Consider the following 12949-nt stretch of genomic DNA (forward strand, 5'->3'; position numbering starts at 1 on the left):
TTTTTATTGTTGGTAGTAGATTGCAGCCTGATCTATTGCTTTCATTTCATGGATCAGTGGCCTCGTTAGCTAGTAAGATTCGTGTTAAATTGCTATTTTAGGGGTTGTTTTTAATTGTCTGGAACGGATTAATCCATTTTGCATGACCTTTTCTGGGAAACCACGCCTTGGTTTTGGAACGCTTTGCTTTTGGAACAGACTTCCGAAACGGATTAAGTTTGAGAAGCAAGGTACCACTGTATGTTTATTTGGTTTTAATTACATAATTATTAATTTTTCCTATTACAGAACTATGGTTTGTTTTATATGGACTAGTTAGCTTTGTCATCCTTATCAAATCGTTCTAAAAGAGCTCTTAATATATTTCCTGGCATTTTTTGGTGTCTATCCCGAAGATTTTCAAGTGCAGTCTTGGTCTGTTGAAAGAACAAAAACAAAGGAATACATTATGTTATAGCTAAAGGAATAGCAAAAAAGCTAAAGGAGTCAGAGCCAGCAGCATTAAAAATCCCAGACAGATGCACCAATGACCATGCCATAAGTAGCTACAGGGTTTCATCCTTCGGAACCAAACTTGGCTTTAGTAGTATATTTTTGATTTATGCTTCAACTCTTAAAGCAACATCAGCATACCCTCCAAAGTTTCTCAGATGAAAATAAGCATGTCAATAATAATAACAATAATAATTTTATACTTTATACTTTATTCTAAGGGTTGTATAGTTGCTTAACTCCTTTGCTCAGGAGTCACAGGCATTTGCAACTGGCTCCCCAGCAAAGGAGAGGGAGGAAATTACTGTCTCCTTGCATATTGAACCTTGAGCATGAACCCATAATGCTCACTCAGACCCTGCTCTGCAGCCAAAATGCATGTACCAGGCCTAAGAGGAACTATGCAAGTCCTACTAGGCATACTGCCTTGGCAGGTCCCTAAAGGGCACCCTTAACACAATAATGTCTCAGTAAAGCTAATCTTTCTCTCCACAACTTTCTCATCTATACAGATTTAACGCGGTAGGAGCAAACAAACCACACCACTGTCAAATGATGATGACTGCATCCCAACAATGTGAAATAAAAGGAAGGAACCACAGGACAACCAAGGATTCAACCCACACACACCCACAAAAATAAATTACTTCTCCGCCCCTTCAAACAAGTAACCAAAAGCCGGAACTAGATGTGGGGAAGGAGAGGGTGAAGCAAGAATGAAAGTAGAAAGTTCTTGGGGGAGACGAGAGCAACCATGAATATTAAGGGTCTGGAAAGGAAACCTTATGAGCCACAGTGAAAGAAGCTGGGTATTTTCAGCCTGAAAAAGAGGGGACTGAGAAGAGTTATGACAGCCATTTCAAATATCTTAAGGGTTGTCACATGGAAGATGGAGTAAGCTTATTTTCTCCTGCTCTGCAGGGTAGGACGCAAACGAATGCCTTATAATCATCATTATCATCATCATTTTTAAATTTATACTCCACCCATCTGACAGGGTTTCCATGGCCACTCTTCAAGTTGCAAGAAAGGAAATTCCACCTCAACATCAGGAAGAGCTTTCTGACAGTGAGAGCTGTATTGACAGTTCAACAGTCTCCCCTAAGAGGTTGTGAAGGTGTTTAATAATAATAACAATAATAATAATTTATTTGTATCCTACCATCCGTGGCCAAAGCTGGGCTCAGAGCAGCTCTCATCATATAAGACAATATGCATAAAACCAAGCGATCAATAAATTAAGATACATTCCACATTTAATTCAAACAAATTAAAATTAAAACTGGACAAGTGGAAATCTTCAGGGTAGATTTGAAAGTGGTTACCAACTGCTTCCACTGATATTATAAGCACCTTTGAGTGGGCTGGGAACCTCCTTCATGCTTTTTCCCCCAAAGATCTTTATTGAAACTTAACATATACACATAATAACCAAAATTCCCAATGATTCCCTCACATAAAATATAATATCTAAATTACAACAGCTGCATAATTATACAATTAATTATAAAAACCCACCACCCACCCTCTACTTCCCTCCACAGCAATTCCACTTCTTTATATTTCTTTCTACTTTTTCCCCCTTGCATTGTATAATAAATTATTTTTGTTAAATTCTGATTTTTCCTTCTTTCTTTATTGGTTTTGTTATTGCTTACATTTTTTATTCTAAGCCTATTAGCATGTCATTTTTAGAACAATATTTTGACATATAATCTTCAAAATACTTCCACTCCATTCTTAACTTTTGATTTGAATGATATCTTATAACTGAAGTTAATTTTGCCAATTCTATATACTCACTTAATTTACAAATCCACTCTTCCTTTGTTGGTGTGTCCTGAGATTTCCATTTAGTGGCAATCACTACCCTGGCATCTGTTGTTGCATTTTTTTCCCCTCATATGTGCTATGTCATTGCCTACCACTCCTAACAGATAAGCTTCAGGATTTTTTTATCAAGGGTTTTTTAAGCAGTTTCTAAAGTCCCTCATGTATTATTCCCCAAAACTTCTTTATTTTCTTGCAACCCCACCACATATGAATTATCGTTCCAGGTTCTTTGTTACATTTCCAACAAAGGTTGGATTTTAATTATAAATTTTGGCGAGTTTAACTGGTGTTAAATACCACCTGTAAAACATTTAAACAAAATTTTCCTTTATCGTATAGCAAGTGGTAAAGCGGATATTCTCGCGCCAGAGTTTCTCCCATTGTTCTAAATATATAGTGTGGCCGATATCTTTTGCCCATTTGGCCACTGTTCCTTTTACCTCTTCATCCATCAAATCATAGTCCAATAATAGAGTGTAAATTTTCGATAATAATTTCCTATTGTTTTGTAATATAATGGTGCTAAATAGCAATTGTTCTTTGGCGAAACCTTTTCTTTGATCTGCCTTAAACACACTTTTAAATTGTATATATTGCCAATTATCCATCCCATATTGTTTTAATTCCTCATATGTTTTTAATTTTAACTTTCCTTGGTCTTCCTCCAGTATTTGTCTATATGTTGCCCAGTTCGGATTCATATTGAGTTTTTTAACTGCATGGGCTTCTAATGGAGAGATCCATATAGGAACTTGTGGCTCTAATAGCGGTTTATATTTATTCCAAACTTTCAACAATGAATTTCTGAGTATATGATTTTTGAAGCCATTATGTACCTTAACCTTCTTGTACGCTAGGTAGGCATGCCATCCATACCTATTGTCAAAACCTTCTAGATTTAAAATACTAGTGTTTTCCAATATAATCCATTCTTTTAGCCATGCCAGACATTCTGCTTCATAGTATAATTTTAAATTCGGTAATGCCAATCCTCCTCTCTCCCTTTTATCTGTTAATAGTTTATACTTTATGCATGGTTTTTTGGTTTGCCATATGAATTTTGTTAGATATTTTCTCCATTCATCAAAACAATTTTCTTTAATTATTATTGGTATTGTTTGGAACAAATATATCATTTTGGGTAAAACATTCATCTTAATTATAGATATTCTCCCCATTAATGTCAGCTTTAATCTACTCCAGGTTTCTAGATCTCTTCTAATTTCCTTCCAGGCTTTTTCATAATTGTTTCCAAATAGATTAATATTTTTCATCGTCAATTCTATAACTAAATGTTTTGCTTTTGTTTTGTAACAATTTCCAAACCTAATTTCTCCTGTAATTCGTTCTTTTCTAATTCCTGTATGTTTTTTACCATAAGTTTTGTTTTTGACATATTTATCTTGAAGCCTGCTACTTTCCCGAACTCACTAATTATTCTCAATGCTTTCATTAAACTGCTTTCTGACTCCTCAGTTGTTAATATAATATCATCTGCAAAAGCTTTGATTTTGAAAACATCCTTGCCTAATGTAATTCCCTTTATCTCTTTTTCTTATTTTTCATGCTTGTTCTTATACAAGGAGAAAATGAGTCAGACAGAACCCTGACCAAAGGCCTGGCGGAACAGCTCCGTCTTGCAGGCCCTGCAGAAAGATGTCAAATCCCACAGGGCCCTAGTCTCTAGTGAGAGAGCGTTCCACCAGGCCAGAGCCACGGCCGAAAAGGCCCTGGCTCTGGTCGAGGCCAGTCTGATCTCCCTGGGGCCCGGAATCTTTAGGATGTTGTTATTTGCAGACCGCAAGGTCCTCCGTGGGGCATACCAAGAGAGGCGGTCCCGTAGGTACAAGGTTAAGCAGAGGCTGGATGGCCATCTGTCATGGATGCTTTAGTTGATATTCCTTCATTGCAGAGGAGTAGACTAGATGACTCTTGGGTCCCTTTCAACTCTAAGATTCTATGATTCTATATCTAAAAATTTGTTGGGGGTTCAAAGTTCAAAGCTGGTAGCTCAGAGGGCATTTAATTAGTCTCAACAAGTTAAGCAGAGGAAAAGCTGAGTGATCAATATAATGCACAAAAATATGTATAATAAAGCCTAGCTCTGGGTCATACAGAATGAGAAGCCAGTATGCAGAATACAATTTAGAACTGAGAAAGTGAAAAAACAATAGGAAAGATTATTCTGTTTTATATTTCCTGGTACTTACTTTTTCAGCCAGCTCTGTGGCAGTTATATTTGGATCATACGGGATGGGTTCTCCAATATATGTCCTCAATTTCACTGGAAACCCCCCATATACAGGAAGGAGTAAACATCGAGTTTTCTCATATACCCATCTTGCCAACCCTGTGTATGAAAGGGAAAAGATTCTGAAAGAATGTGACCCCATATCAAATGGATGGGACAAAGAAGCTTTGAATTGGCCAACAAACTCGGCAGGATGTTAGCCTGGTTAATAAAGAAAAGGCAAAAAGATAAAATTATAGGTAAAATAATAGATCAAGGGGAAGAGATAGTAGACCCAGAAAAAACAAAACAGTGCTTTGTAATTTATTATAAAAAACTGTGCAAATCAGAAGATAAAGATGAGAATAAAATAAATGATTATCTATAACAAAACAAATTACTGGTAATATTAGAAGAGGAACATAGATATTTAAATTCAACTATCAAAATAGAAGAAATACTACAAGTAATGAAAAACAAACAAAAGTTGGGGAATCTCTGGGCCCAGATGGAATTTCAATTAGTTACTATTAAAAAAACTAGAAGAGGCCATACTTCCAACCCTGAAAAAGATTATGAGCAATATATTAGAGAATGGGAAGACACCGGAGTCATGGAAAGAAGCCTTAAAAACCTTGATCCCAAAAGAAGGAGCAGATCTGATGAATACCAAAAACTATAGACCAATTTCATTACTAAATTTAGATTACAAAATTTTTACAGGAATACTTGCAAACAGATTAAAAAAGATATTAAATAGACTAATTAACGAAGACTGGGCTGGCTTCCTCCCGGGAAGACAAATATATAACAATACAAGAACAATTATCAGTTTATTAGAATATTTGGGGGTAGGTGGGAATAAAAGATCAGCAATGATGTTAGTGGACGCTGAAAATGCATTTGATCATGTATCATTGGATTTCTTGTTGAACACCATTGATGCAATGAAATTAGGAAATAAAATATATTGCAGAATCAAGGCAATATATAATAACCAGAAAGCAAAATTAATCATAAATAATGAACTAACAAAAACATTTAACATTGAATAAGGGATTAGACAAGGCTGTCCATTCTCACCACTTTTATTTATCACCATATTAGAAACATTAGTAACAGCTATAAGGAAAAAACCAAAAATAAAAGGTATTTATTTGGGCAACAGATTTTATAAACTCAAAGCCTTTGCAGATTACATCATCATAACCACCAAGAACCCAATAGAGAGCATATTAGAAACACTGACAAAAATGGATGAATTCAGGAAAGTCTCAGCTTTAAACTAAACAAAGACAAAACAGAATTATTCGTGAAAAACGTGTGAAGAAGAAAAAAGAGGATTGTAAACTAAAACAGGATTAAAAATAACAAATAAGGTGAAATACCTAGGCATCTGGATCACAACAAAAAATATAAACCTTTTCAATTACAATTATGTAAACAAATGGAAAGAAATAAAAAAAGATTTGGAGATTTGGGGGAGGTTAAATCTGTCACTGTGGGGCAGGATGTCAATAATTAAAATGACAGTGCTACCAAAGATGTTATTCCAATTCCAAACATTACCAATAATCAGTGGAGTTAAATGTTTTAAAGAGTGGCAAAAAGATCTGGCAAAATTCATTTGGCAGGGTAAAAAACCTGGAGTAAAATTACTAACAGAGATTAGAGACAGAGGTGGATTTGCAGTTCCAGAAGTAAAAGAAGTGATACTAAAGTGGGTGCAAGATCTGGGTTATCCTATAGAATTACAAAAATGGGAAGAGCTGTGGAGAAAGAATCTAAGATTCACAGCATGTTACGTAATTAAAGAAAAGTTTATGAAAATGCAATTTAGATGGTATTTAGCCCCTTCAAAATTAGCCAAAATGACTAAAAATTATGATAATAAATGTTGGAGATGCAAATTATATGAGGGAACCTTTTTCCATATGTGCCCAGGAATCAAAAAATATGGGGCACAACCTATGAGGAATTAACAAAAATATTAAAATTTACATTACAAAAAACCTCGGAAGCATTCTTACTAGGGATCTTAACAAATAACATTCCAAAAGAAAGCAAGAGAATATTCCTCTACACAGTGACTGCATCTAGACTGCTAGTAGCTAAGTATTGGAAGAGTGAATTTATCCCATCGAGAGAGGAATGGCAGTTAAAACTCTGTGAGTACTTGGAACTCACGAAAATGACAGAATCAATAAGAAACAAATCAGCAGACAAAGTCAAAAAAGAATGGGAATGTTTCAACAATTATTTAATGAAACAAGGTTATACTACTAAGACTTGGTTGTGTCTTGAATAACTCCGCAAATAGTGACATACTGTTTCCTCATACCAAGATGAGGATTAATATTAAATACAAGGGGGGAAGTAAGCTAATGCAAATTGAAATCATAATGAGGCAGAAGGAAGCCAACATCAGTAACAAATAAGTAAAGAGATTCAACCCATACTGAAGGTCACTATATATAAGAAATACTATTATAGGGTTGAATTATAGCAAATAGAATTTTTTTAAGAAAGAGGTCTTAAGGCAGTCTAAGTTATTATTTCAATAGAGTTGAACTTTGCTTAATTTTTGTTCGTTTATTTTTCTTTTCTTTTTTATATCCTTTTCTATTCTATGTATGCTTTCCCCTTTTTCCCTTTTCTTTTTTCTTTTTTTTTCCAGGCAGGTTATTAAAGTATTTATTTGTTAACTATAGTTACAGGTAGGTAGCCGTGTTGATCTGCTGTAGTCGAAACAGCTGTCTGAAGAAGTGTGCATGCACACGAAAGCTCATACCAATAATTAACTTAGTTGGTCTCTAAGGTGCTACTGGAAGGAATTTTTTATTTTTTTGTATTTGTTAACAATGTATTTATAAATGTTTTTTGGGGGGATTTCTATAAAAATATTCTGAAAGAATGTGACCCCATATCAAATTTGAAATTAGTTGGCATTTTGAGAGTTGGTAGGAAATAGATATTCATTATTTTAAAAAACACCATTGTATATTATTAAAATGTATTTTGCCTGAAATTAGATATCTTGATCAACCAAGGAACATAATAAATTTAACTCACTTATCTTTCCAAAGGTCCTGAATGCTTCAGAATCATTTTGTGCAAATATAGGGATGATGGGCTAAAAGAATAAAATAGGAAATAAACAATAACAGAAAGGTGAGACCTGGTTAATTACTTTCCCCCAACCATTCCACCTTAATTTTTGTTAAAGACTAGAAGGAATGATTCACACCTGGCATTATAATGACAAGCCAGACGTGATTGGCTTCAGAATTCCTGACAGATCTATTCAAATATCTCAGATGAAGAAAATTCACAAGCTGTCCCCCAGATTTTGAGGAATTGAAGAGAGTAAGAAGAAAAAAGTTGTTTTTCTTATTAAACATTGATTTCAGTAGCTTTTTTTAAAAGCAGGAGTGGGGAATCCATGGCTCTCCAGATATCATTTCACTCCATCCTCGGCTATGGAGGATGCTAGATCAAGGATGTCAACACAGTATGTCATATACAGGATAATTGTGAGGACAATGCAAATTGCCCAAAGATCACTCACCACTTTTGCCTCCAAAGCTAGCCGAGCGAAACCTGTGTGGTTACCCCACATTAAGCTGTAGTCAGTACTAAAATTAGCTTCTCTACCTCCACCAGGGGCAATGCCCAGTAAATGGCCTTTCTTCAGAATTTCCACACATTCAGCTTTCTTGAAATCTCTCAATAAGAGCACATCACAAAACATCTTTGGCCCTAGAAGAAAGCCCCAAATAGAAAAATGCATTTTATATAGCTCTCATTTAGGAAATAGTGTGGATACTATACAAGTGTCTTCATTCCAAAGATTACTGATCAACTAGGATTTCATGGAAGGGGGACTTTATGCTAGTTCCCCTTTTGCTCACATGTTCTGGCGCATAGAGTGAGGCTGAGTGCTGAGGTGACCACCTTTTGGAGAAGTGTTCCTCAAGTCAAGTCTCTAGTACAATAGGTTGATATTCAAGTTTGCATCATGATAAAAATACAGCCCAGGCATCACCAAACTCGGCCCTCCAGCAGTTTTGGGACTACAACTCCCAGTGGTCAGTTTTGATGGGAGTTGTAGTCCCAAAACTGCTGGAGGGCCGAGTTTGGGGGTGCCTGATACACCCCATAGTGCCTTGCCGGACAATCTTCAATCTTCAATCTCTATATGCTGCTTGGGTTTTGGATACGGTGGGCATTCACACATAGATACAGAGAGAGAGAGAACAGAGAGGAACCCATGCTGGTGGAAACCTGTCTCCACCAGCAGAAGCCCATCTTTTCACCCAGACAGGAGGTTAGATTCTCCATTGATTTACCCAATGGAATGCCCCTCTCTGTGCTACTGGGCCTGTTTGGGCTCTGACCTCACTTCTTTTGCTTTATTTTTAAAATTGACCTATGTGTGGTGTCATAGTTTCCTGGTGTGGCTGCTGTGTGCATGCAGAGGAAGATGATGTGGGGGGAGTTGCAGTCGAGGTTCCATGAACACTGTGTGGAAAGGATGCCACAAGTGTTTGCTTGCAGTGTCACGTGGGGGCATAAAAACTGTGAGAGTGCTTGATTGACCATGTGTTTGAGGGATCCATGTTTCCTGGGATCACTGCACATTGCTTAATAGGTTGGAGTTGCTATGAAAGCCATGAGCATGTATGTGTGCTTCTGCCCTATGTATGTGTGCTAGCTCCCACCCCATCCCAGTTGCCACGAAGTGTGTATGAATACAGTGAATTTTTCACAGGAAGTTTGCTAGTGAACATACTCTCAAGTAGTTTCCCATACTTTGCATTGTTCTTCCCAGTAAGACACATCCATCTTTATTAATGACTGATTTTTGAGCCCAACAGGACCAGACTGGATCTGCCCTAACAGCCCATGACCTAGCTGACCTACTGTTGGAGCTCTGGGCACTGATCAGTGTAAATTTCTTGTTGTTTCCTGTAGCTGTCTTTTCGTCTCCTGATTACCCTGAAATTACGGTACTTAGGCCTAGAAAAGACAGAGGGTCCTCAACTGAGCCTTCTAGAACAAAGTTGGATCCAGAAGCCCCTCAAACGGCAAACCCGCTCCTTCAAGGGGAGTGCAAACCTATCCAGAACAAGCAACTGACCAATTTGTCGGACATTGCAAGATCCAAGCTCAACTTCTTTTTCCTCATCCATTTCACCACTGCGTCCAGGCAATGGCTCACAGAATGCACAGGCTCTCCTGATTCAGATGTGATGGAGAAAGAGAGCTGAGTGTCATCAGCATACTGATGGTACCTCTCCCCAAAACTTCTATTGCCTACTCCCTGCAGCATCCCATAGCATAGTGCTACTCCCTGGAATCAGTCCTAAAGATAGGATTGGAACCATGGTAATACATTGCCCCCAATTCCCATTCCTTAGAGACAGTCCAGGACAATGCCATAATCAATGGCATCAAATGCCTACAAGAGATCACGAAAAAAGAACAAGGTCACATGCCCCTTGTCCCACTTTCTTCGAATTCTGGCATCAGGAGTTGCTGTTGGAACCAAACTCCAGTTGAATATGATGCTGAGGATGGCAGTGGTTTGGGAGTGATATCCAGGGTCAAATTGCATGCAAAGCATTTGTCAGGGAATCAGGAGCAGGAGCACTGGGGAGAGAGGATTGGGAGAGCGAAGGGGAAGAATCCGAGGGCAGCGTAGGGGAGTATGACAGTGGCCCGAGAGATTCCATGAGCTTCTCCAGCGAATCAGAAGATTCCCAGAAGGGGGCGCCGATGGTCAGGGCAAGGGGGGTCCCAGGGGGGACGCACCAGAAACAAGGAGCCAGAGGGGAACCCCAAAGCAGCAGTGGAGGATCGGGACCAGTTTCCCCACCAGAGCGTAGTGGGGGGGAAGAATCACATGTGTCAGGGGCAGTGTCTCCTCCAGAGAGGGAGTCAGGGCTGACCACGCCTCCAACGGAGGGGAGGTCAGTTGCAGCTAGCCCCCCCAAAGGGGGAAGCAGTGACAGCAGCAGTGGAACGGTCAGGAGGAAAGCTGCTGGCTGGGCGCGCGCGCCAAGTTCAAATGTGCAGGCGCGCGGAACAGCAGGAGACCCGGATGGGGAACCAGCTCCTAAAGCCCGCCGGAGGGAGGGAGAAGGCTCAGGGGAATCAGCGGGAGAAGAGGCTAGAAAGGGCGGAACCCCGGCGGGCAGGCGGACCCAGAGGAGGAAGGAGCAGCGGAGAAGGTGGAGCAAGGCTAGAATCTTAAATTGGTGTCAAGGGGGAGGAGACTCAGACGGAGCATCAGCGGTCTGACACTTCAGACGTGGGGCTGCGCGCTGCGGCTCTGGAAGTGAAACTGAACTTCAATAAAGACTTTTATACTTAACAACGAAGCAGCGTTGGTCCTTTGTGAGCTGGGACCTAGGGTAGCTCTGACAGCATTGTACAGCTGATGTTATGTTCCATGTATTTTCTCCCATGTTGGTAGCTGTAGCCCTGTGGGCTGAGGAGTTTAGGAACAAAATGGTGAGATTCTGTTGTGACAACCTGGCAGTGCTTTGCATTATCAACTTACAGCCCTCCCGTTCGCCTTGGTGCATACATTTGTTTTGCACTGCTTGGACTTCAGCATCCTATTCACAGAATAACTGGATAGCTGATGCTGTCTGTCGGTTCCAGAAGAGGTGGTTCCGCAAGCTGGCACTGGGTGTTGTGCACAACCTGATGAGGATGCCAAGCAAACCTTGGCAATTGATACCTCAACTGGACATTTCTTCTACTCTGGACCCCTGTACCAGGCAGCCATATTTGCCTAATCACCAGGAGTTCAGAGACATCAGGACCACCTCTATGGCCCATCCACTTTAGGACCAAGAGCAGAACAGACCAGATAAATGTAAGCCCATAATATCAGATGCTCTATTGTTGCTGCTGTCCCTGTGTTCTTTCACTTTGGAAGCTCAGCTGTTTCCTGCTGTTTCAATGGTTGCCTTTCGTAGGGCTTTGGGCCTACGAGTTACTTTCTATGTCTAGGGCAGGCCTTGTTGTTCCAGAATGTCCAGTTCGCAGATGGGTTGGTACGCATTCTCCTAAGGCAGTCCAAGATGGGCCAGAAGGCTTTGGCTCCAAGGTCATGAACGAGAGTTGCCATGATGTACCTTTATGCCCTGTGACAGCACTTGCAGCCTATCTGGCCACGCGGCCTGTGTGTGGGTCACCTTTTCCTCTCCCAGGATCAATTTGAAGTTTGGACAGTTCTCTGCCCAATTAGCCATAGCTTGTGATCCAGTTCAGTTTGGTTTGCATTCCTTTCGCATAGCTGCAGCTCTCATGGGCATCCCACCAGATCTGGGACATTGGAAGATGGCAATCTGATGCATTCAAACTTTATATTCACTTTTAAGCAAAGTGCTATATCTAACGTACTCCCCCCCCCCTTTTTTTGATGGATCTGGCCAGTTGCCAGGAGCTGTCAGAGTCATACTGAGTGGCCAGTCCATTTCATTCTGGGCTCATCCGTGTGCTACTTCATCCATTGTTTGAACCCAGCTGAGAATCTGCCAGGGCAAATTGTCACTGGGAAATGAAGAGAGGCTTGCTTTCAGAGGATTCCCCCAACTGGATAGAAATGGGTGCCGAAAGATCACCACTGCGTTGCTTACATTCCCCATGGTCACATCCATCAAGATCTTCCTCTATCAGTACAATGGGGTCCACCCTTCAGAGGAAGCCTGAAATCTTTTCTTTGCTGGCCTGCAATGAGCTCTATTTGAGCTCTTTTTTTTGTTCTTAGGAGGAGGTGAACTACCTGGCATTGATCTCTTCCAGTGGCTGTTAGTTCAGGCAGGAAACATAATACAAGAGACAGTGGAGTAAATAATTACGGTGGTATTTAGTGAGGGGCAGTCTTTGATCACCTTACATTGTCTTGTGTTGGGTCATTGGGGATGGCATTTGGGCTTTGCATGCACATTGGGCTGAACACTGACCTGGTTGACATTCACATTGGTTTGTGCTCATCAAGTCATGTGCCCACAATTCTAGGAACAAGGAGGACATATTTCTTCCAGTCCTTTACTCTGAGGGAATGTTGTCTGTAAACATGGCCAAGAAAGTGGAGTAACCTGTTTCCTCCTGCCTAACTGTATATTGATTTGGCTAGTTTAATTTAATTTACAGATCCTTTAGGCTGTTATATAACCTTTTGTCCACAATATTTCATTTCATTTTCACTTCAATACTATGCCCTGAGTCTTCCTTAAGGTGTAGTTTGTGTTGGGAAACACCCTGGGATCTTCGGATGAAGGACAGTATACAAATTTAAGAAAGACAGAAATGAACTGGAAATAATTATTCATCCTACATTCTGTCTTACTTGCAGGGACTTGGTGAGAAAGAACCTCT

At 39.8% G+C, this 12949-nt stretch overlaps 1 protein-coding gene across 1 annotated transcript in view; it reads right to left on the reverse strand.

Moving 5' to 3' along the window:
- Nucleotides 1-237: 237 nt before the first annotated feature.
- LOC310767384 (uncharacterized protein) overlaps nt 238-12949 on the reverse strand; it is a 69917-nt gene continuing 57205 nt past the window's right edge. The window contains exons 10-13 of the mRNA XM_083624254.1: nt 8124-8314; nt 7628-7688; nt 4536-4675; nt 238-416 (exon numbers count right to left, since the gene is read on the reverse strand). Coding sequence (XP_083480380.1) covers nt 312-416; nt 4536-4675; nt 7628-7688; nt 8124-8314 — 497 coding nt within the window. The 3' untranslated portion in view covers nt 238-311. The remainder of the gene's footprint in view (nt 417-4535; nt 4676-7627; nt 7689-8123; nt 8315-12949) is intronic.

This window comes from Podarcis filfolensis (assembly GCF_964270895.1).
Source record: "Podarcis filfolensis genome assembly, chromosome: 7".
In the NCBI taxonomy this organism is placed as follows: domain Eukaryota; kingdom Metazoa; phylum Chordata; class Lepidosauria; order Squamata; family Lacertidae; genus Podarcis; species Podarcis filfolensis.